Here is a 24,285-nt window from a genome sequence, read left to right on the forward strand (position 1 = left end):
CGTGCATGTGGAGTGCGTGGGTTGAACCCTGCGTGGCTCACGGCAGGAGGCACCAGCGTCTGGGTGGTGATCTAGGGCGACCGCGCGTGGCCGCCTCCACCTGCCGGAGGAGCGGTGGGGGCGGAGCTAAGATGCGGAGGGAGGTGACGCACGCGCAATCCACATCACCAGGCTCCAGGCTCGACCCTCACCCAGGCCCAGACCGCGGCAGAATCCTCCGGCTGCCTCTCGGTGAGTCCTGGTTTGATGCCTGCTCGACCCCCTGAAGCCCACCTGAGACACGCGGGTTTTACGGGACTGGCAAGGGAGGGGGCGTCCTGCTGAAATCCTTGAGGTGGAGTCTGAGGGCAGACAAAGGCTGGGTGGGGATTAGGAGGTTCGGGTATAAACTGGAGGGGAAGAGTACCGAGAGAGGAAATTGGGTAGCTGATGAAATCAGAACGGTGTTGGCCCGGGGGTTAAATGAAACAAAGACATCCTGCATTCGCACCGGCCAGAGGAAGATGGAGATGGCAGGAGAGGTTGGTGTCTGCCTCCAGCCTTTTACGTCAGAATTGCAGGCTTTGCTGTCTCAGCTCTTTGGGAAACAAGGTTTTATATCTAGGGGTCGCTGGAAAAAGCCTTTCCTTTACAGAGACAGAAAATGGGGGTTATAAATATTGCAGTTTCAAGGAATCAAATGAATCCTCCAACTTCCCCCCAGATGAATGGTCAAAAAGGAGGGTTTGCACAGCCATTGCTTGTAGCGTCCGTCTTAAACAGGTTCAGCTGCAGCAGCTGCAGAGGGCAGCTGCGTGAATCTTTGTCCCCTTGGTTTGCAGGCTTCTGCTTCCATTGAAGGCAACATTTAGGACAGGTTGACTCCCCAGATCAGTTTTCTCCCTCCCCTTCACCTGTTCTGTCTTCCTTCTCATCACCACCACTTCAAGTTCTAACCTCTAGAGCCCTGAGGCCATATTGCCAACGTTATAGTCACAGTATAGGGGGCTCTGTGCCTGGCACTTTTTTGATGCTCCCAACAATCCTGTAAGACAGACACTTTCCTCATGCCCGTTTTGCAGAGGAAGCTGAGGCATTCGCCCAGGATCACTCAGCTGGTATGTGGCTAAGCTTGCCTCTTCTCCCCTAGCAGACTGCAGGGCAGGCCTGAGTTGTGTGTATTTTCGTCCCCCTCGGGTCTCAAATGTATTAGATGTTTGCTGAGCTGAGCTCTTCCCTTCCACCGCTCCTAACCTTTCTGTGCTTCTTTACCATTTGTATCTTCCTAACTCCTTTCTCAGAGCCTCTTTTTCCCCCGAGACTGGGAAGACTCAAGATGTCACTCTCCCTCTCCCTGTCTCAAAATCGAAGGAAGTTCTTGTTGTTGGTTGGTTGGTTTTACTAAGAGAGGAGAGAGTGTTGGGGTTGGGGGTAATGAAGGCTTTCAGGAAACTGCAAGAAGAATAAAAAAAAGAGTGAGAATGGCCATTCCTGTCTAGTCTTCCCAAGGATGCGCGTGCAGAGGGAACTGGCTATCTTGGATTGTTTTGTTTCTTCAGTACTGTTTCAGAGCAGATGCTCTGCCTAGACTGGACACTTAAGGCCAAAGCAACCCCCTAAGTATTTTTCATTGCAGCCCCAATTGGGTGGTTCTTGAATCACTTACTTGCCTCATTGATCATCACAGATGCCGACTGTGGCCATTTGATACATGTTGGTCTTTTTTTTGCAGGTTAACAATGGTTTCTGGGATGGTTTCTACCATGCTATCTGGCCTATTATTTTGGCTGACACTTGGATGGACTCCCACATCTGCTTATAGCCCAAGGACCCCTGACCGGGTCTCAGAAACGGATATCCAGAGGCTGCTCCATGGTGTTATGGAGCAGTTGGGCATTGCCAGGCCACGGGTAGAGTATCCAGCTCACCAGGCCATGAATCTTGTGGGCCCACAGAGCATCGAAGGTATTTACTGTATTCTGCCATTTTGAAGTTTCCAGTAGCATTTAAAATAATTAATACATGCTGAAGAACCTTTACTTCCTCCCTCTGTTTTCCATTTCTTCTTTTTTATTTAAAAAAATTTTTTTAAGTTTATTTATTTTGAGAGAGAGAGAGAGAGCGAGCACAGGCAGGGGAAGACAGAGAGAAGGAGAGACAGAATTCCAAGCAGGCTCCTCACCACCAGCGCAGAGCCTGACGCGGGGCTTGAACTCACACACTGAGATCGTGACCTGAGCCAAAGTCGGACACTCAACCGACTGAGCTACCCAGGTACCCCCAGGTGCCTCCGTTTTCTATTTCTTCTTATTCTATACAATATATACATACATACATCCACATCAGAATATAAGTTTCAAGAGAACAGGGACCTTTTCTGTCTAAGTGCACAGCTGTAGCCTTAGCACTTAGCACAAAGTCTGGTACGTTAACATTTGACTGAATAAGGGAGCATCTGGCATTATTCCTAAAGAAAGATTAGAACCCAGATCCCATATCTGTCTTCTCCCATACTGATCTTTAGGAAATTGTGTCCCCACCTGGCTGCCTCTTTGAGTCATTGCCAACCAGTGTTTGTAAAAGATCCTTAAAATGCAGGACCTGTAGGATCTGACTTGATTCTTAGGGATGATGTCATATAAACCCAAAGAGAGCTGAAAGAGGTGCTAACATTGAGTTTATGTCAAACATTTTTTTGGAAAAAAAAATTTTTAAGTTTATTTATTTTGAGGGAGAGAGAGAGAGCACGCTGTCAGTGCAGAGCCTGTCTTGGGATTCGATCTCATTAACTGTGAGATCATGACCAGAGTGGAGATCAAGAGTCGGACGCTTAACTGATTGAGCCACCCAGGTGCCCTGAGATATTGTGAATTACAACAAATGTTAATTAGATTGTTTTAGTGTGGCAAGACCGCTTCCCCCTAGAATGTTTTTTTCAATTTTTGGCAATACTGTAATACTTTTATTAAAAAACAGTACTTTGTTATTTAATGCTTTATTTATAAAGAGAATCTGAATCTAGTTCTTAGGAGTTGGTGACAGGCAGGTGCCTCTATGTTCATGCCTTGCTTTGTATTCTGATTCTGAATGTTGTCTTTCTCCTGTGAGGTGTAGTCATAAAGCAGTAGCATGGCTAATTTAACTGCAAGGGAGCACTCCAAATATTTGCCCATGTGCGTGGGTTCCTAAGGAAAAATGTGAACTCTGAGTTTTGTCAGAATACACAACCAGTAAATGCTATTCTCTATGGCTTGATTATGCATAATTTTGACTAAGTCTGTGATTTCCTAAAAATGCTTTCTGTCCTGGAAAACTGTAAGTGCCATGGATATGGTTGACTTCATGGTTGATAGAGAAATGATTCCTGGGGCGCCTGGGTGGCGCAGTCGGTTGAGGGTCATGATCTCATGGTTCGTCAGTTCGAGCCCCGCATTGGGCTCTGGGCTGACAGCTCAGAGCCTGGAGCCTGCTTCAGATTTTGTGTCTCTCTCTTTCTCTGCCCTTCCCTTGCTCACACTCTGTCTCTCTCTCAAAAATAAATAAACATTAAAGAAAAATTTAAAAAAAAGAAATGGTTCTCATTTCTGTCTTGTTACCCATAGTTGTCAGCCCCTAAGTAAAACTAACTCTGTGGGATTGTTGTCTGTTTAGGTTGGCATTGGATTTCAGGAACGGATTAACCAATAATTTGAATTAGCAAGCATGCAAACTTAGCATAGGGCTTGGATCAGAGCAAATCAGGGCTTCTTGCCACTCCTTTTGGGATCAATCTAAACCCTTCCCACCTGCCACCTGTCGTTTCTAGCCCACCTATCCATTTCAGACCAGCTTTCTTGAGACCGTAAATATCTGCCCTTCTAGTGCAGGAAGTGCTTGATTAGTCACCCAGCTGTTGTCATGGAGAAAGCTCTCCAAGTTTCCATTAATACCTGAGGCCTGATCATCTGTGTGGAAGAGAAACAGCAGCTCCCTGGCAATCAAAAGCTTCTGTTTATCCAGAGCCTCATCTTCTTCACTCAGTATGCAGTTATTTAGCACCCACTCCAAGGCAGCCACTGTGCAGGGCGGGGTAGCTGTGCCCTAAAAGATGCTCAGGCTAGGGCTGGGAGAGGGAGAGAGGTTACTACAGTGCACCATGGCAACTTTTTTGGTAGATGTACAGACAAGCTGCTGTCATGGAAGCAAAGAATAGGAGTAATTTATTCTGCTTGGGAGTAGATAGGGGTGGCTATAAGAAAATGCTCCTGGGGGCACCTGGGTGGCTCAGTCGGTTAAGCGAAAGACGGGCTCAGGTCACGATCTCGTGGTTTGTGGGTTCGAGCCCTGTGTTGGACTCTGTGCTGACAGCTCAGAGCCTGGAGCCTGTCTTCGGATTCTGTCTCCCTCTCTCTTTGCCCCTCCTCTGCTTGCTCTCTTTCTGTGTCTCTCAAAAATAAATAAAAAACACTAAAAAAAAGAAAAAAAGAAAATGCTTCTTTAAAGAAGCAACATTTGATTTGGGTTTTGAAGTCTTTTAGGAGTTCATCAGGGAACACTGAGTGAAAAGGCATGGAAGTTTGAGAGAGCATGGATTAGGACAATTTAGAATGAAAAATTCTGTTTCCGTTATTACCCGTGATGTGAGGTCATGGCCATGTTAGGTCACCTCTAACAGTGTCTGTGTTAGGGATGAATACTGGCTTGCATTTGAGTTTTTTATTACTCTATAACAAATTACCTCAAATTTAGCACCTTGCCATAATGCTCATACATTATCTCATAATTTCTTTTGGGCAGGAATCTAGCATGGGTTTGCTGGGCCCCTCTGCTCAGTCTCATCAAGGTGTTTGTTGGCTGGAGCTTGGGGTCCTCTTTCAAACTCATTAAGGTTGTCAGCAGAGTTCAGTTTCTTGCTGCTGTAGGACTGAGGTCCTTTCTTGCTGGCTGTCAGCCAAGGTCCCTCTCAGCTCTTAGAGGCCACCCCAGGTTTTAAGCCACATGGCCCTAGCACAATATGGCAGCTTGCTTCTTCAAAGCCAGAGGGAGAATATCCCTTTAGTCTCCTAATTATAGTGTAATTATGGGAGTGGCCATCCCATCCCCTTTGTCATTTAACAAGGGAGTGATATCTCATTATATTCACAGGTCTCACCCACACTCAAAGCAGAGGATTATGCCTGGTGAGGACTCCAGGGTGGCAATCTTGGGGGTCATTTTAGCATTCTGCCTATTACAGCTTGGATGAGAGCTAATAGAAAATAGTCCAAAGGCTTTGGGGGAAAAAAGAAACAAAATAAGAAGCCTGGCCTTTTCCCAGTCTTAAACCTTAGCACTTAATTTGTTGGGTGGTCTAATCCTTGTTTATGTGAGTATAGCATCATTTCAACTCATCCATTTATTTGAATCGTCTCTGCTCATTTACTCATGCTAATTCCCAGGCTTCTGACAGATATGTGTAGTATCTTGTATATCCCTTCCAACGTTTATTGTAGGATTCTATTATGAAGGACTAAGTTAGAAAAGTATTTTGTTTTGTTTTTTATAGAAAGGATAGACGTAATATATGTATGCTGGTATGAATTTTAACATATGTTTAATGTAGGCTATTTGCAAAGACATCTGAATTTCAATGCCAGCTCCATCATTTAGTAGTGATATGACAGTGAGCAGATTACTTCTCTAAGCTTCCATTTAGCTTGGGGGTAGGATTTGAATTTACTCGCCTGCAAGCAGGTAATATTCCAGTTCAGAAAAAAGTGTTAGCACACATAATTGCACTACTATGAAATCACTTCTCAATGAATCATCATTATCACTTTAGATGACAATTACTGGACTCTCAATCCCTTGCAAGAAGAGATATTTATTGTCTAATGAATGGCACATCAAAGATGACGTTCTCTTATTTTGTCTACTCTGATTAATTAATCATATGATCCTCAGATTAATCTCATTACTGAAGATATATATTAGTCCTCAAACAGTAGGGTTATAAACTAGCCTTTTTCTATGGGATACAGGATATAGGATCATTATGAATTACCATTGGGTCACTGTGGTCAAATATTCCATTAAAAAACTTTCCCTCCTTTGATCTCATATCCCTTGTAGTTATTGTACTTTTTTTTTTTTTTTTTTGCTGCCTTTCCCAGCAACTGTTCACCACATACCGATCGCACTTCCCCACTTACCGATTTCTTCTAGTCCATGGTAGTCCACTGTTCCTGCCACTTATTTACCAGGTCAACAAGTATTTCTTGAAATCCAGGCACTGTTGTAGGTACCAGGGAAAGAAACATGAACCTCAAAGATTGGTAGGACAGGAGAGATATAGTCCCTGAATAAAGAAATAAGTAAAATACATAATAAGTCAAATGGCTCTAAGTGCTATAAAAATATAAAGCAGAGGAGGGGGATGGAGGAAGAAATAACTTAAATAGGGGGAGGGGATTACTCCCTGGGAAGATAAGCAAAACTCTTGAGAGTTGGAGAGTGAACTGTGTGATATGTGGGGGAAGATGTTCCAGGGAAAGAGCTGCACATGCAAAAGCTAGATGGGAGCAAGGAGGCTAGTGTGGCTGGAGCCCAAGACTCAGGAGGACAGTAGGAATGAGGCTTGGCGATGGCAGCAAGGGGAGGTGGGAGGCGTGGTGTGTGGAGACAGATCACTTCACGGGGTCTCTGGCTTTTCCTCTAAGTATGTATCCTTGAAAAGGATCGCTCCAGCTGCTGTACGAAAATAGTTCTGCAGGAAGGGAGGACTGGAATAGGGGAGATTAGTTGACAGCCTGCTGTAATCACCTGGAGCAGAGAAGTGTTAGCATGATAGGTAGGGAGGTGGTGAGACATGGTCAGATTGGGGGTATATTTTGAAGTCAGAGCCAACAGGATTTGCTGCTGGGTTGGAGGCAGGAACTGAAAGAAAGAGGACTCACGGGTGACACCAAGATTTTGGCCTGAGGAACTGGAAAGAATGGTTTTCTCCAGGAGGAGCAAACCGAGCTTCTCCAGAAGAGTTCAAGTTCAGTTTTGCATGTGTTCATTTTGAGATGCCTTGGATGGTTCTCGTCAAGGCCAACCACCCTTGCCAAATTTACCTACATTCTGCCTTCGTCCTATTCACCTTTGGCAGCATTCGGCACGTTTGACCTTAACCTTTTTATTTTCTTGGTTTTTGTGGCAAGATGGCACGCTTTTGGCTTTCCTCCTTCCCCTTTCCCATTAACCATTTTCTTCCGGGGTTCCTTGGCAGGTTTCTCCTGCTGCTCTAATGCCACCTTTAATTATTAAGTTCTCCAGGGCTCAGTGCTGGGTCCACTTCTTTTATTCTTCTCAATTCTCTGCCTACATGATTGCATTTGTTCTCTTGACTCCAAAAGCTATTTCTTTGCTGGTGACGCATTTGTATTTTCAGCCCGAACTTGTTTCTTGTATATGTATAGGCTTATGTGAACTGCTAAATTACCACATGTCAATCCTGATTTCTCTACCACCATCTTCCTCAGCGTGTTTATGTCAGTCTTTTCTGTCTAAATGAATAGTGCTACCACTCAGCCATACAGGCAGGCCAAAACCTGGAGTAATCTTCAATATTCTCCATTACATGTCATACCCAAATTATAAGCAATTTATTCATTTCTGTTTCTAAAATACATCTGTAATTTGTCTGTCCTCTCTTTTCTCTGGCTCTACTCCCAACAAGCTGCTTCAGGATACCATTGTGTCTGGCATGGATTTATGAAATTGTCTGTTAGTAACTGCGTTCCTTCTACTTTTCGTTTCTTTCAAATTGTTCCCCACAGGAAAGGCAGAGTTAAACTTTAAGAATAAAAGTTTAGGGATGCCTGGGTGGCTCAGTCGGTTGAGTGTCTGACTTCAGCTCAGGTTATGATCTCATGGTTTGTGGATTCGAGCCCCGTGTCAGGCTCTGTGCTTTGGATTCTGTGTCTGCCTCTCTCTCTGCCCCTCCCCTGCTCGCGCTCTGTGTGTGTGTGTCTCTCTCTCTCTCAAAAATAAATAAACATTAAAAACATTTTTAAATAAAATTTAAATCCCATCACTATCACTTTTCATGGTTAGAATCCAATCAGTGGTTTCCCATTGCACCTTGATTAAAACTAACACTTCTACAGGCACCTGGGTGGCTCAGTTGGTTAAGCATCTAACTCTTGATCTTGGTTCAGGTCGTGATCTCATTGCTTGTGGGTTTGAGCTCCACACTGGGCTCCGCACTGAGTGTGGAACCTGCTGGGGGATTCTCTCCCTCTCTCTCTCTATCAGCCCTTCCTTTGCTTGTGCTCTCTCTCTCTCTCCAAAAATAGAAACAAAAATAGAAACAAAAATAGAATAACACTTCTAGCCATGCCCTGCAAGGACCTACAGCTCCTGCACACCCTCCTCCCCAACGTTGCTCTGCCCCCCGTCCCTTCAATCCCTTGATCACACCAGTGCATTTCCCACCTCCAGCTTCCCACTCCTTGTTCTTCCCACTCTGCCTGGTGTACCTTCCTCTTCCATCTCATTTTCAAAGTCGCCTACTCAGAGAGGGCTGCCCTGACCGCTCTGTCTGTGTAGCTAACATTCTCCGTCAGTGTTCTTTTGTTTTTTCAAACCTCCATAGCATCTTTTGTAATTTATAATTAAATGTTTGTTTCCTTGTGTATTATCTGTCTCCCCACTGCAACGTAAGCTTCATGAGACTGTTTTATTTACTACTTTATACCAGGACACATAGCAGGCATATAGTAAATATTTGAAGAATGACTATATAATATCAGGCGAAAATAAATATATCTAGTGGCAACAGGTAAGTTTGATATACTGTTTGACATCTGGATCTATTGAGACTTTTCTCCTTTCAGTTCAAGGAGGATATTTCATTTATATTCTGTGTTTTTAGAAAATCTGCCTAGAAGTTTTTGCCCAGAGCTTGGTGATACATGCTCAGCAAAAAGTCGGGTTTACTTTGTGACTGATAAGCACAGTACAGGTACAAGGTCGGGTGTCCTTTCTCTCCTGTCTGTTGAGAAACTGGAAGGATCTTTTGCAGTTCCAGAACTGAACCAGCAGGGGGCCAGCTAGACTTGCAGTGTATCCGAGGAATCCTGAAACTTGGTTACCAGCTTCCTGGTTAAATTGCCAGTTGTTAAGTGGTCACTAGGGAGGAAGCATTTGCCAAAAACATCTGAGAGCATTGGGGGGTTTTATTTCTCCAGAGGCACCTTAAACATGACTTGGTAAGGAGCATCTTTCAAAGTGTACATTCTTAGCCCAGAGCAAAATGAAAACACAGAGTAAAGATAAGGACCAACTTGTTTTATAGAGGACAGAATGTTCACTTTGATGGCCAGTAGAACCGAGGCTGAGTCTTGGCCATACTGTTCACAAGCTGTATGTGACCTTGGCAACCTTCCTGAGTCTTAGTTTTCTCATCTATAAAGTAAGGCTTTGAGCCCATTTGCTCACCTGCAGTGAGTGGATGCTGTTAGTAACTGCATTGCAACCTGCCTCCTCTCATTTGGATTATTAGCAACACACTTGCATTCTTTAATGGCTTTCCCCTGATATTATTCTTGATTACTCATCTGGTTAGAAAAACCCCCTTGTATTTCAGCAGCGGCCATCTTCCCCCAAGCCCAAAGTTGTTTACTGGTCCCTGTGACATACCTGAATGGCTCCTGTTGTCATATTGTCCCCAGAAACAAGAGAAGCCACCAGCCAGCAAGGTGATTCAGAGAGCCATTTGCCATGGGGTAGAGACTCTTGGAAGTCAGGAGCTGCTTTACCAGCTGACAGTAATGTTGGCCTTGGATGAATTCAGTCAGAAAATGTGCTTTAGTTTTTAGAATATTAATAGCCTCTGGTAAAAGTGGGTCTCCTCAGTGCCTCCTGTTTATTTTCCCCCACAATTCTAGGCCACCAAATACCTAGCTTTGTGATAACACCAGATAACAAACCACTGGATATAAATGTATAAACACTGGCATTTAATGGTTTCAAATAATTTTAAAGTTTATTTATTTGCTTAGAGAGAACAAACATGCATGTGCATGCACGGTGGGGTGGGGCAGAGAGAGAGAGAGAGCTTCCCAAGTAGAGCACTCCTGATGCAGGGCTCAATCCCACGAACCGTGAGATCATAACCTGAGCCAAAATCAAGAGTGGGACACTCAACCGACTGAGCCACCCAGGCACTCCTCAAATAATTTTAAAGCTATATTACCAAACATAAAAATACCAAAATTCTTTTTTACAACACTGACTTTTGGACCTCAATATTTCCATTTCAAAACAAAGAGAACCAAGATTGTTTTCCTAATAAATATCAAGAGGAGAAAGAGTCCTTTGTCAGGTAAAGCCTATTTGAAGGGGCACATCCTAAGGAGCATTATTAGCCAGACTTTGGACTCTGTAAATAACTGCAGTGCCTCCATTTTGCCATAGGGAGGCAGCAGTTGCTTCCCATTTGAAGGTTGGATGGGAGAGAGACTTAAACACTGAACGGCAGAGGGGCCTCACTTATTTCTGGCTAGCCTCTCTGCAGTTGGAGGAAAGGATGGGGCTGACTCTTGACCCATGAATCCTGACTAAAATCTTTCTAGGCTGGCCCCATCCTGGGGAAGCCAGTGAGAGCAACGGGTTGGATCTTTGAGAAGGCCAGGGCCTCTAGTTTGGCCCATGTCCTTTGGGGTTCCATTCAGCCCACCCTGAACTCAAATCCTTAAAAAAAGTCCCTGGATGAGTTCCAGTTTTCCATCTTGGTCAATTGCATGGATAATGATAAGAAATTCAAAAGGAGTAGTAGGAGGTTTGGAGTTTTTTGGGGGGAGGTGGAGGCAGGATAGGGAGATGAAAATAATGACTTATTTTTCTGTTGTGTTTAAGTTGCCCTGAAACATCCAGGTGCAGGTGTCCAGGAGGCACTTAGATGTCTATGACACAGGAGAGATGCTGGGGTGAGGGAAGAGATTTCAGAGTGCTCCCCATGGTATTGGCGGCTGATGCTGTAGGAACAGGTGAGGGTACCCTGGGTGAGTGTCAAGGAGGAAGAGCAGAACACCTAAGAAAAAGGCCTGTAAGACTCAGTCTATGAGGGCCAGGTAGAAGAGTCTACAAGGAAAACAGAGAAAGATTGGCCACAAGGCATCAGAATGATGACGTGTATAGAAAACAAGGAAAGAAAGTGTTTCAGGAACTGGCAGCAATTGCCATGGTAAAAAATCTGCAGAGAAGTCATATGAAATAAGGGCCATCAGGTATAAAGCGTTCACTGGGTAGAGCAACACCAGAGTCACTGGGGCACTTGGGCAGAAACCACGGGGCAGGACACAGGGAAGGCACCATGTAAAACCCTCTTCCCAGGAGGCCAGGTAAGGGGGAGAAGACTGAGTAAGCCTTATGGAAGGCATGGGGGATGGATGCCAGAGAGCTGAAGAAGGTTTTTGTTTAGGTTCTTGGTTTTGGATGGGAGAGATCTAAACTTGTTGAAGTACGAATTGGCTAGAACCAGTGGAGAGGTAGCCTTGAAGATGTGGGATGAACAGCAGATAATGTGAGTGGTGGAAGTTCCTGAGGGTGTGGGAGGGGATGAGAACTGGAGCACAGGTGGCCTGGGTCTGGTCCTTCCTCCATGGGCAGAAAGGGAAGAGGCAGAGGGGCATCGGTGTGCAGTGAAGTTTGGAGGTTTAGGCCTCAGTATTTGTTGTAGACACGCTACCATTTCGAGCCACCTGCTCAGAATTAAAATAAGAACACAAGAAGGAAGTGTAGTCAGCCTCCCAAATCTCTGTTTGTCATCTTATGTATCTCATACCCCTTGCCTGTATGTTTTTTGGTATTTTAAAGTATCAGATATCTTTAACTTTTTGTGAACTCGAAAAACTCATTTTGGGGCCCCTGGGTGGCTCAGTCCGTTTAGTGTCCGACTCTTGATTTTAGCCCAGGTCATGGTCTCATGGTTTATAAGTTCGAGCCTCAGGTCAGGCTCTGCTCTGACTATGTGGAGCCTGCTTGGGAGTCTTTTTCTCCCTGTCTCTGCCCTTCTGCTCTCATGCACACATGCATGCATTCTCTCTCTCAAAATAAATAAACTTAAAAAAAAGAAAGAAAGAACCTCAGTTTTCCTATTGTGTTTCCCCTTTACTGTCACAAGACTGCCACACACAAAACACTTCTGACCCCAGATGTGGGGGGGGGGGGGTGGGATTTCCCACACCAGGCAATTCTGTGACACTAGTTGGGTGTCCTATAATTTAACTCAATTCTGACATGACCTCCCTGGAGAGAGTGGCAGCTCCCCCAGCTTAAGGGCTCAGTCCCACAAGACTCCCCCACTCCAGATGCCAGCTTCAAGTCCAGACAGTCACCTGTGCTTCTGACTTACTGGCTATAATTCTGAGGTTCCTGCCACCCACTCCTCAGGTTAGATTGATTTGCTAGAGCAGCTCATGGAACTCAGGGAAACACTTGACATTTACTGGTTTGTTAAATGATATTATAGAGGAGATAGATGAACGGCCAGATGAAGAGGTGCATAGGGCAAAGTCCGGGAGGGTCCCTAGTGAAGGAGCTTCTGTCTCCATGGAGTTGGGGTACACACCCTCCCAGTGTGGATGTGTTCACCAACCTGGAAGTTCCCTGAACCGTCTACTTTTGGGATTTTATGGAGGCTTCACTCTATAGGCATGATCAATCATTAAGTCTGTTTTCAGCCCTCACCCCTCTCAAGAGACTAGGGGGCGGGGCGGAAAATCTTAAGCTTCTAATCATGGCTTCATCTTTCTAGTGACCAGTCCTCATCGGGGAGCTACCCAGGTGCCCACCCAGAGTCACTTTATTAGAACAAAATACACTCCGGTCATCCAGGAAATTACAAAGGGTTCCAGAGCCCTGTGTCAGAAACCAGAGTCAAAGACCAAATACTAGAATTCCTAGTACTCTTATCACTTAGGAATTTACAAGGATTTCAGGAGCACTCTGCCAGGAACTAGGACAAAGTCCAAGATATATTTTCTGTTATCTTGCATGGATATATCATCTAACTACTAGTTATTTATTAATTCTGTTACAGCATTTTTGTATTTATGTTATGAAACCCATATATAACTTGTAAAATATAATTCAAGATGAAAAAGACTGTCATCTTTGTCTCCTTTCTTTTTTGATTAATATAATGAATGTTTTCAGTGAGGCATTAACCAAGATGACAACTAGAAATAATCTTAATGGGATGTTGGGGAATGTTGTGTGTGCATTTTATATGACTTTGCAACAGTGCAATACAAAAAATTAGTATGATCTCGCTGCATACACAACACGGGAAGTGATGTGAATCCCCCCAAAGTAATGGTTTGTCGAGTGTCACAATTTCAAAGTAGTAGGCTTAGTAATTGCAAACAGTGCCTGTTGCATTTTAGCAGATAAGCAGAAATAGGCATCATCCTTGGTCAGGATTGTTGTTGAATTATGTGAATTTTGAGTCATGTTGGCATCTTCGGCTCACCCCTTCAGTAAAATGTGACCATCTTATAATGGCAGAGGGGGTCGTGGAAAACCAGCACAGTTACTGAGATTCAGTTTACTGTGTAACAACTGCTAATTTCTGCACCACGTGTCTTCAGGACAATTGCTATGAAATGCTCACTTCCACACAGGTTGGAACCTGCATGAGTCTGAGCCTCCACATATTTTCATGGAATTCAGGAGAAGTCAGAGTATTGGTCAGGGTTTTCCAGAGAATCAGAACAAATGGTCTGTGTATGCATATGTGTGTGTATTTATAAATAAATTATAAAATATGTTTATATTTATATAACATATAATCATAATTATAAGATTTAAATAATTATTAATAACAATTAACCATTAATAATTATCATATTAATTAATTAATTAATATAATAATAACCATTAATAATTATTTAATAATCATAATGATTAAGTGATTATCAAATAATTAAATTATTAATAATTTATTATTATATTATAATATACTATTATATACAATATATGATATATAATTATATATAACATAAAACATTATAATTACAATTATAATCATTAATAATGATTGCTGTGAGTGGGGTGTTGAAGTCTCCTACTATTATGGTATTACTATTGATGAGTTTCTTTATGTTTGTGATTAATTGATTTATATATTTGGGTGCTTTCACATTTGGCGCATAAATGTTTATAATTGTTAGGTCTACTTGGTGGATAGACCCCTTGATTATGATATAATGCCCTTCTTCATCTCTTGATACAGTCTTTATTTTAAAGTCTAGATTATCTGATATAAGTATGGCTACTCCGGCTTTCTTTTGTTGACCATTAGCATGATAGATGATTCTCCATCCCCTTATTTTCAATCTGAAGGTGACTTTAGGTCTAAAGTGGGTGTCTTGTAAATAGCATATAGATGGATCTTGTTTTCTTATCCAATCTGTTACCATGTGTCTTTTGATTGGAGCACTGAGTCCATTGACGTTTAGAGTAAGTACTGAAAGATAGGAATTTATTGCCATTATGATGTTGTAGAGTTGGAGTTTCTGGTGGTGTTCTCTGGTCCTTTCTAATTTTTGTTGCTTTTGGTATTTATATATATGTAGATGGATAGATAGATAGATTAGATAGATAGATAGGTTTTTTTTTCATCTTTTCTCCCCTCAGAGAGTCCCCCTTAAAATTTCTTGCAGGGCTGGTTTAGTGGTCACAAACTCCTTTAATTTTTGTTTGTCTGGGAAACTTTTTATCTCTCCTTCTATTTTGAATGACAGCCTTGCTGGATAAAGAATTCTTGGCTGCATATTTTTCCGATTCAGCACATTGACTATATTCTGCCGCTGCTTTCTGGCCTGCCAAGTTTCTGTGGATAGGTCTGCTGCAAACCTGATCTGTCTTCTCTTGTAGGTTAGGGACTTTTTTCCCCTTGCTGCTTTCATGATTCTCTCCTTGCCTGAGTATTTTGTGAATTTGACTATGATATGCCTTGTTGATGGTCGGTGTTTGTTGAATCTAATGTGGGTCCTCTGTGCTCCCTAGATTTTGATGTCTGTGTCTTTCCCCAAGTTAGGAATGTTTTCTGCTATGATATGCTCACATAACCCTTCTACCCCTATTTCTCTCTCTTCCTCTTCTGGGACCCCTGTGATTCTGATGTTGTTCCTTTTTAATGAGTCACTGATTTCTCTAATTCTTAAATCGTGCTCTTTTGCCTTCATCTCCCTCTTTTTTTCTGCTTCATTATTCTCCGTATGTTTGTCCTCTATATCGCTGATTCTCTCTGTTCTGCCCCATCCATCCTTGCCACCATGGCATCCATCCATGATTGCAGCTCAGTTATAGCATTTTTCATTTCATTCTATTTTTTACTTCTTTTATCTCTGCAGAAAGAGATTCTAATCTATTTTTGGCTCCAGCTAGTATTCTTATTATCGTGATTCTAAATTCTGGTTAAGACATCTTGCTTGTATCTGTGTTGGTTAAATCCCTGGCTGTTGTTTTTTCGTTCTCTTTCTTTTGGGGTGAATTCCTTCATTTTGTCATTTTGAAAGGAGAAAAGGAATTAGTGAGGTAGAAAAATTAAAATTAAAAAAATATTAAAATTTTAAAAATATTAAAATTAAAAAAGTAAACACACACACAAAATCTAATAAATGATGCTAGATCCTAGGTGTGTGTTTGGTCTGGGTGTTGAAAGTGGTTTGACAGATTAGAGGAAAAAAAAAGGGCGGGGGGAAGGAAATCATTTCAGAATTTGAAAAAATGAATACACTGAAGTAGACTAAAATGAGATGATGGGAATAAAATAGAATTTGAAAAAATTTACACAAAAGTAAAGAATACAGTAGAAAAAAATTAAAGAAAAATATTTTTAATAAAAATTTAAAATAACAATGAATTTTTTTCTCTTTCTGTATTCAAGAACAAGAAAAGAAACGAAAAAGAGAAAAAGAAATAAAAGGGAAATCGTTTGAAAATTTGGAAAAGTGAATACACTGTCATAGTCTAAAATAAAATGAGGGAAGTAAAATAGAATTGAAAAAATTTGCAAAAAATATAGTAAAAAAATTAAAGAAAAATATTTGCAACGTGGATGGAACTGGAGAGTGTGATGCTAAGTGAAATAAGCCATACAGAGAAAGACAGATACCATATGGTTTCACTCTTATGTGGATCCTGAGAAACTGAACAGAAACCCATGGGGGAGGGGAAGGAAAAAAAAAAAAAAGAGGTTAGAGTGGGAGAGAGCCAAAGCATAAGAGACTGTTAAAAACTGAGAACAAACTGAGGGTTGATGGGGGGTGGGAGGGGAGGGTGGGTGATGGGTATTGAGGAGGGCACCTTTTGGGATGAGCACTGGGTGTTGTATGGAAACCAATTTGACAATAAATTTCATATATTAAAAAAAAATTAAAAAAATTTTAAAAAAAGTAAAATTTAAAAAAAAAGAAAAATATTTTAATAGAAATTGAAAGTAAAAATGAAGTTTCTCTTTCTGCATTCAAGAAAAAGAAAAATTAAAAAGAAAAAAGAAAAAGAAAAAAAAGGAAATTGTTTGAAAATTTGAAAAGGTGAACACACTGAAATAAATAGACTAAAAAATGATGGAAGTAAGATAGGATTTGAAAAAGTTTACACAAAAGTAAAAAATATAGTAAAAAAATTTTTTAAATATTGACAATAAAAATGAATTTTTTTTTCTGTATTCAAGAAACAGAAAAGAAGCAAAAAAGAGAAAAAAAAGAAAGAAAATTGAATAGATGGATCTGCTAACAGATTCCAATAGGACTGAAATTACTTAGTTTTCCCCTAGAAGTCAGATTATGAAGCACTTTATAAAAGTCCATAAACTAAGTAGGTGGTGAGACCTGTGTTCTTGAAGAGCAAGGTTGGCCCAGTTGGGCGGGGCTCAGTGTAACGGCTCTGTTCTCCACTAGATGGCGCTGCTAGCCTACCAGGGTGGATTGTTTCGGCGCTCGTTTGTGCATATGCGCATGCGCGGGAGTGGTGAAAATGGCGTCACCCAGCTACCCAGTCTCTAGTACCGGAACTCTGTTCTCTCCTATCAGCAATTGCACACCCGTCCTCTGTCTTCAGCTTGCGTCCACTCCCCGCTTCTTCACTGTCCATGGCCAGGCCCTAGGCAGTATCTCTCTCCCGAGTTTTGTCTCAGATGTGGCTGTTTTCTCCGGCCCCTTACTTCTGAAGGACTGCAGCTTTGACCCATTCTGCCCCTCTGCAGGAGGGTCTCACCGAGCAATGTCCAAATGTCGGCTGCACCCAGGAATGCTTGCTGGACCCTGCTGCTGCTGGTGCCCCGAGACTGCGGCCAGGTGCCAGCCCGCCCCAGAAAAAGCTCGTGAGATGGTGTAGCAGCAGCTTTTCAGGGATTATGGAAAATCACAACACACATCTGGCACCAGGCTTCACCCTTAACGACCTTGTTCCAGCACCAGCGAATGTGGCCGTTTTCCGGGGTCTGCTGGGACCAGGTGGCTTCAACAGTCTCCACCAAATGTCCTTCCAGCAGTGGAACTGCTTTTCCCTGTGTGGCCTGAGAACCTCCCGGACCCCACTCTGTTCCTGGGGATTCGCCCTTCCCACCAGAGCACCACCAGGTGTCGAGCTGCAGAGTTGCAGACTTTGAGCTCCCCTTGTTTACAGTCTTAATGGAATTTAAACCCTCTCCTTTCTCCTTTCTCCCTTTTTAGTTTAGTCCCTGCAGCTGTTTCCAATTTTCCACTTTCTCTCCAGCTGCTTTTGGTGAGAGGTGCTTTTCCCGTATTCTCCATCCCCACCTAGTCTCCCTCCTCTCTGCCTGCTGCCGGCTTCTCTCTCCCCAAGTTCACCTCTCCGCGCCATGTACCTGCTGAATTCTGTGGTTCAAGTTGTGCATGTTGTTGTGTTAATCCTCCAATCAGTTTTCTAGGTGTGCAGGATGGTTTAGTGTTGGTCTGTCTGTATTTCATGGACGCGAGACACACAAAAAACTTCCATGCTGTTCCACTATCTTGATTCCTCCCGAGTCTGAAGGCATTTGAAGGCAGAATTCACTCCTCTTCAGGGGACCTCAGTCTTTTCTCTTAAGGGCCTCGACTGATTGGATGAGGTCCCTCCACATTATGGCAGATGGTCTGCTGTCCTCAAAGTCTCCTATTTCAATGTGAACCATATCTAGGAAACACCTTCATAGCAACATCCATCTATCATCTATCTTGGTGTTTGACCACACAGAACTAGGCACTATAGCCTAGCTAGGCCGACACATTAAATTAACCATCACACCAGAGTAGAGAGTAACACAGTAACACAGTTGCCATCACGCTGCTGTTTTCTAAGGAAAATGATTATAATCCACATAAAAACAATATTAACTTTTGGATACCTCTATTAGATTCAGGATCTCAAGTTACCTTCATGTGTAGTCTTGTGTTTACCCCTCACAATCACTTCCTTGAGATGGGCAAGGAAGGCACGTATTCCTTGCCACATTTTATAGACGTGGGAAGAGAAGCTCAGAGAAGTGACTTATCTGGGGATGCTGCTAGTATTGCATGTGGGTTCACAGCGTGAGCTCAACTCTTGGGTTCTGTTCCGCTCTGTCCAGCACGGTGTGCGTTTCGTGAGGCTAGTTGATTGAAGGTGTAGATGCGGACAGGGTTGATCTTAGACCAAATTGTGAAATTAGTTTATCTTTAAGGATGATCCTTGCTTGTGGGCTCCCTGTGGATCTTTCTCTGAATTTGCTACTTATAGACTCACTGTGAATCGGCATTTACGGTGAGGCGTTTCTTGCCTTCCTCCGCAGACTGTAAAATCTGCAGGAGAAGACATCATGGCTGTCTGCTTTTTGTATCTGCAGTGTCCAGACAGGGCCTGGCACATAATAGATGCCTACGGAGTATTTGTTAAAATCATCTTGCTGTATTTGCTCCTTTGAAACAACATTGACCTCCGAGACTCCAGCAAGTGAAACTAGTATTATTTCAGTCAAGATCATCTAGCCTGTAATACAACCTGTAAGCACATTTGGAGCCACCCTAATAATCCCAAACTCACTGGCTTTTCTCATACCTACTCACTCAGGACCCCAGCTCCCCACAAACTGGCTTAAATATTTCTTGAGAGCCCAGAGCATACCCCATGCATGATTATGAACATAACCAATCAGTCTGCTGTCATGGGGGCAGTTACCCATTTCCCCCTTTTTCCTCTTCTTGTCTCCTTCAGCTGGGCACCACCATGTCCTTCAGCCTCCAGCCACTGAGCCGTTGCAGCCTCAGGGAGTCCTGTTGGAATGTGTTGGGTGGGAACGGCAGGGGGAGATCCCTCAGTGTACCTCATGCCCCTAAATCCTAGAGAGTTTTCAAGAAAACAGCTTTCCATTTTGTTCCTCAGTGTTCCCAACAACCCTCCCCAAATCCCCCTGATCTATGCTTTTCATAGGATTCACATGAGAGTTTGGGCCAAGAGAGAAATATAAGCATGAGACAACACGGGGGCTAAGAATCCCTCCCTTCCCATTAACCACAAAGGCATGATTTATTCCTGTCCTGGCATCGGCAGGCCAGACTCCTCTTTTCTTCGGTCTGAGCTGTTCCTCAGCAGGTCTGTCAGGGCCTCGTACAAATCAGCTTCTGGCAGGTGTGCCCCTACACATACTGTTCTCTCCGAAACCCAGGCTAGGTTCAAGCTAGGACCTCGTGTCACATCACCTGAGACATGCCGTCTGGAAAAAGCGTGAAACAGCAAGAGTCTCCAGGGAAGCCACAGGGAACAGTTTTCCAGAGATAATTGACAAAGTGGATCAAGCACATGTGGGAAGTGGAGTGGCGGGAGCTAATATTTTATGGTTTGCAAAAATATTTTCCTGTACACTCTGTCTCATTTGATATAACCTTTATAGCAGTGAAAAAAAAGTTTCAAGTTGCCCACAATCATCACACAGCCTGAGCTTTATGAGTTGGTTGGCAAGGCCAGCTGTGTTAGGTTTGAGTGTATCTGTCCAACCAGCTGTCTTCTATCCCTGTAGACTTGTATAGTCCTGTGATATTTAGCTGAGAAGCTATAATGATGCCGGGAGTCGTGGTAAACCACATGCGGATTTAGGCAGATGGCGCTTCAGGGACGTGAAGCTTCAGGAAGCAGATTTTCTGACAAACTGCCCTGTTGGAACAAACTGGTGCAAATACCTCGGACACCACGGTTCATAAAGAAAGCTATTGAAGCAGGCTGGAAGGGTTTAGCGTACCCCAGTCTGGCACCGCAGTTAAAAGTAAGCGTGCATTTTTGACCACGTGGTTGCAGTAGCAGAAGGGCACATGGTGTGGATCACGGGGAAGGTGGTCACGTACAGCAGAGCAGGAAGAGCACTGAGGCAGGAAACCCAGGCTGGGTCCTGGCTCGGACCTGTGTGGCACTGAGCAAGTCCCTTTAAACTGCAAAGCTGATTTTCCCAGTCTGACCGTGGAGATAGGCGATCCTGTCCGTCTTACAGGGTTGGTGCGGCAGTCAAGATAAATGATATATAGAAGAGTGTTTTGGACGATATAAAGGGTTACACAAATGCAAGGCATCATTCTCACGGTAGCAGCTTCTTTCATCCTGCCACCTGTGTCTCCAGGTGTACATGGCTTCAGTTTTGGAAGATGGGTCATGTCTATGGTCATATCCTATGTTCTCTGTTCCTTATGTCCTTCTCCTAAGCTTGGCCTGGGAAAACTGCCACCAAAAGTTGTTCATCTTTGGAGGAATGGGCTTCCCTCTGGTCTTAGGAAGTGCTCTGCCCCCCCCCCCCCCAGTATTGACCTTAGGAGTCAGGGTCATGTGACTATAGTGAGGATGGATGCTTTCCAGAAATCCTGGTAAAGCACAACTTCTTCATACCCAGCCACGCTCTGTTCCATTTCTTGTCCTTGTGACTGGTTAAGTATTGTCTTTTTCCATGAAATGGGTTATAGAAGCATCTTTAAAGTCAAGGAGACCATTTAGTCAGCTGCTAAGCCAAGAGTGAAGCATGCCCACGTAGATGTCAGAATGCCAGTATAAGGAAGGTATGTAGGTGAGCTGCAAATCGTGCCCTCTGTGGCTTGAGAGCAGGCTGTCCACGTGTTGGCCTGTCTAGGAGTCAGTGATCAGTACTTCCCCTGAACCATGAATTCTTTCAAAATGTCATCTAACTCATTTCCAGTTTTGTTTATTCAATAAGTAATTATTGAGTGCTTACTACATGCCAGGAACTATTGCCTTCATATTGGTTTAAAAAAAAACCAGTAAGCACACTAATTTAACACATAGGATCTTTGTAAAATAGGTAGGAGTCAGGCATTCTCTTTGTTTTTAAGTTTATATTTATTTATTTTGAGAGAGAGAGAGTATGAGCACAAGCTGCGAAAGGACAGAGAGAGAGGGAGAGAGAGAATCCATGCTGTCAGCATGGAGCCCAATGCGGGGCTCAATCTCACGAGCCATGAGATCATGACCTGAGCTGAAATCAAGAGTCGGATGCAGTGTATGCTTAACTGACTGAGCCACCTAGGCGCCCCAGGCATTATCTTCTTTTAACCTGTTAGTAAAGGTCAAACTCTGTCAGGAGTAATCCAGTAGTTTTACAGATAATCGGGGATGACGCAGGATTAGGCTGCTTTTTGCCTTACTCCTCCAGTCCCTGGCTGCATTTCCCACTGGTGTTTCAGTCTAGAGGTGTCCAGAGGTGCAGAGTGACAGAACGCAAGATCAGGAATAATGAACTACATGTTCTCATGCCATCTCACCCCCGTGAGGTGGGGCCAGCTAAATGAGTGTCAGGAAAAACATACCCAGGGAGCAGCAAAGAGGAGTAGCTGGGCCCACTGTCTGTTCCTGTGACTTACAGTCTTTGTTTGAGAAACTCGGAGTCTAGATGAGGGAAAAGGACATTAAAGATTGCAACTCATATCTACAGCACACTGGGACAGAAGTCAAGAGCCTCTTGTGTAGGTAAGTGAACAGCGGGGAGCTCTGGAGAAAGATAAGGTGTTGGCCCCCATAAAAGATGTTGCAGATCAGTTGAACTTGAGCTGGCCTTCCTACAGGAGGCTGTAGGAGGTGGATCATGGGGACTCATGTTCAGGCAGGAAGAAGTAGGAAGAAATAGACTTTTCAGCTAGTGTGTGTTGAGTGCAGCTAGTGTGTGTTGAGTGCAGGGTGGTGATGGGGAGAGGCAGGGGCAGCCAGGAAGGCTGGACACTTTTACGAGTGTCACCAAGTTTCGTTGCTTAAGAGAACCTGGGCAACAGGGGGTATGTGGTCGGTATTGTTCAGAGCCCTAAGCTTCCCCAAGGAAGCTCCCAGCCCTCAGAGTGTCCTGTAAGCCCTCTTTCTTTGCTGATTAAAATGCTGCCCCAAATCTGGAGATGCCCTCAATGCCAGCAGCATTGGTAGTAGTGGTATCAGGTGCGAGTGTGGATTAGATATTTCTTTTTCTGTTGGATAAATACATGCACATTTGGCACCAACACCTTTGGGATTTCGGGATGGAGACAGGTGTTTCTTCAGTCACTCAGCATTTACGGGCGTCAGAAAGATAATAAAGGGAAGGTGCTTTCTGCAGTGCTCAGCATGTTCTGAACAGTCTGTAAGATGGACCTTTGCTGTAGCAGCTCCACCTTTTCCATGTGGTTTTTCACTTGGACCCATTTGATTACAAGGCCCCAGAGGGCCAGACACGGACCTCGGGCCAGCACTTTAGAGTAATACGCGGTCTCCAGTGGGTGGTGGCACAGCAGGCAGCGGGAAGAGAAGTGGCCACTGGCATTTGGCCTGACCGAGACAGAGTGATACTTACTCAGAGCCTGAAATGGCCGTGCTGATAGGCCCGTCCAGCTCATGGCAGGCTCATGGTTCCATGGGCCGTTTCCTCCAGTAGCCTGTCAAAGTTTTGCTTTGCACAAAACAGAGATTGTGGCTTAGGGGATGTTTAGTCCAGGCGACTGGCCTGCCCCGCAGAGGCCCCAGGGACCTTCCCGATGCCACTTTCTGGTATGACAGCTCAGCAGGCCTGTGTCAGCAAGCCCTACATGGCTTGGACAAGATGCGAGTGACTAACGTTTTCCTCACTAGCAGCAGGAATGGATGGGCCTGCTGGGAAGAATGTCTTTGCTATAAACTATCAAAGACGCCTGTCTTCTGAATTGAACCAGCGGGTCTCCTCTCCTGTCTCTTAGTTTATTTCCTTCTTCTTCGGCTTCTTTTTTTTTCAGTCCTTCGGTGGATGATGGGAGGGACCATTTGTTGAGTTTGTGCAGACTCTGAATAGTCCTTGCTCATTGGAGTGTGCAAAAATATGGCAACAACGCAGGTGCTATTGTCTGAAAATGTTTCCAAAGGGAAAGGGAAGAGCTGTTGTTCTGACAGCAAGTGATGCATTATACTAATTTCACAAGGATTTTTTTTCGCATGTGTGGTCAGTGAAGAGAATTTTTGGCAGTTGGCTCTCACTTAACTAGATCTGTATACAGCACACTGGAGCCTGGTAAGTGCCTCTGGCTTTTTTTACAGGCAGAGTTTTGGTGCCTAGGGGTCTGGGCTGTGGACAAGCAAGACGTGCCTGCAGGCAGGGAGTGGTCAGCTTGCTCCCAACTCACCAGATCCATGGCTGTGATGCTTCTGTCTGTTCACCCGTACTCCAGCGGAGAGGACCTCTCTCCCCCTTCCATGACAGCCTTGAGGAGTGTGCGTGAATTAGAGCCTTGCTCCAGTTTGGGCAAAGGCAATGGCGGGATGTCCCACAGCTCCAGCAGACAGTGCCAACACTGTTCTCATGTAGAAGTAGTAGGAGCGAGGGTCTTGGGTCTAGTGTTCTGCTCTCCTTAGACCATTTTTAGTGTCTGTGAACAGACTTAAAAATAGAACTGCATCATTCCATGCAAGGGAAAAGTACAAGAAACCCAAGTGGATGGATGAGCCCCAATCATTCACGTGTGGCTTTGGTTGATAATGAGAGATGCACACAGGACACCTATGCATGTGCCCTTAGGTGCTTCATAAGCTCAGCCTTTCGATCATAGGACAGACCCAGTGGGCAGTGTTGGAACGAGAGAGCTGCTTTTCACCTATGTTATCTATCCCCCAGTTACTTAGAAGGTTTGCCTCCGTGAGTTTTTGGTAATCACTATTGTAGACCCAAAAATTCATTTTTTTTCCATCCTATCAACCTGAATATTGACGCTCTAGAATCCAGGGAGAGCACACCATGTTTGAAATGGGTAATTGGTAGATATTAAAAGGTTGGAAGAACTCTTTTTAGAATACCTAACAAAAGGAAACAAAACGTTGAATGATAGTGTT

General features: G+C 43.8%; 1 protein-coding gene across 2 annotated transcripts in view; it reads left to right on the forward strand.

Annotated features, from left to right (window-relative positions):
• Positions 1 to 122: 122 nt before the first annotated feature.
• LOC122222221 (neuroendocrine protein 7B2) overlaps positions 123 to 24,285 on the forward strand; it is a 65,131-nt gene continuing 40,968 nt past the window's right edge. Inside the window, exons 1-2 of one of the 2 annotated variants that reach the window (XM_042942494.1) lie at positions 123 to 231; positions 1,712 to 1,944. In XM_042942494.1, coding sequence (XP_042798428.1) covers positions 1,719 to 1,944 — 226 coding nt within the window. In that variant the 5' untranslated portion in view covers positions 123 to 231; positions 1,712 to 1,718. The remainder of the gene's footprint in view (positions 232 to 1,711; positions 1,945 to 24,285) is intronic. The other variant, XM_042942493.1, reaches the window with a different exon arrangement.

Source organism: Panthera leo, chromosome B3, assembly GCF_018350215.1.
Source record: "Panthera leo isolate Ple1 chromosome B3, P.leo_Ple1_pat1.1, whole genome shotgun sequence".
Lineage (NCBI taxonomy): Eukaryota > Metazoa > Chordata > Mammalia > Carnivora > Felidae > Panthera > Panthera leo.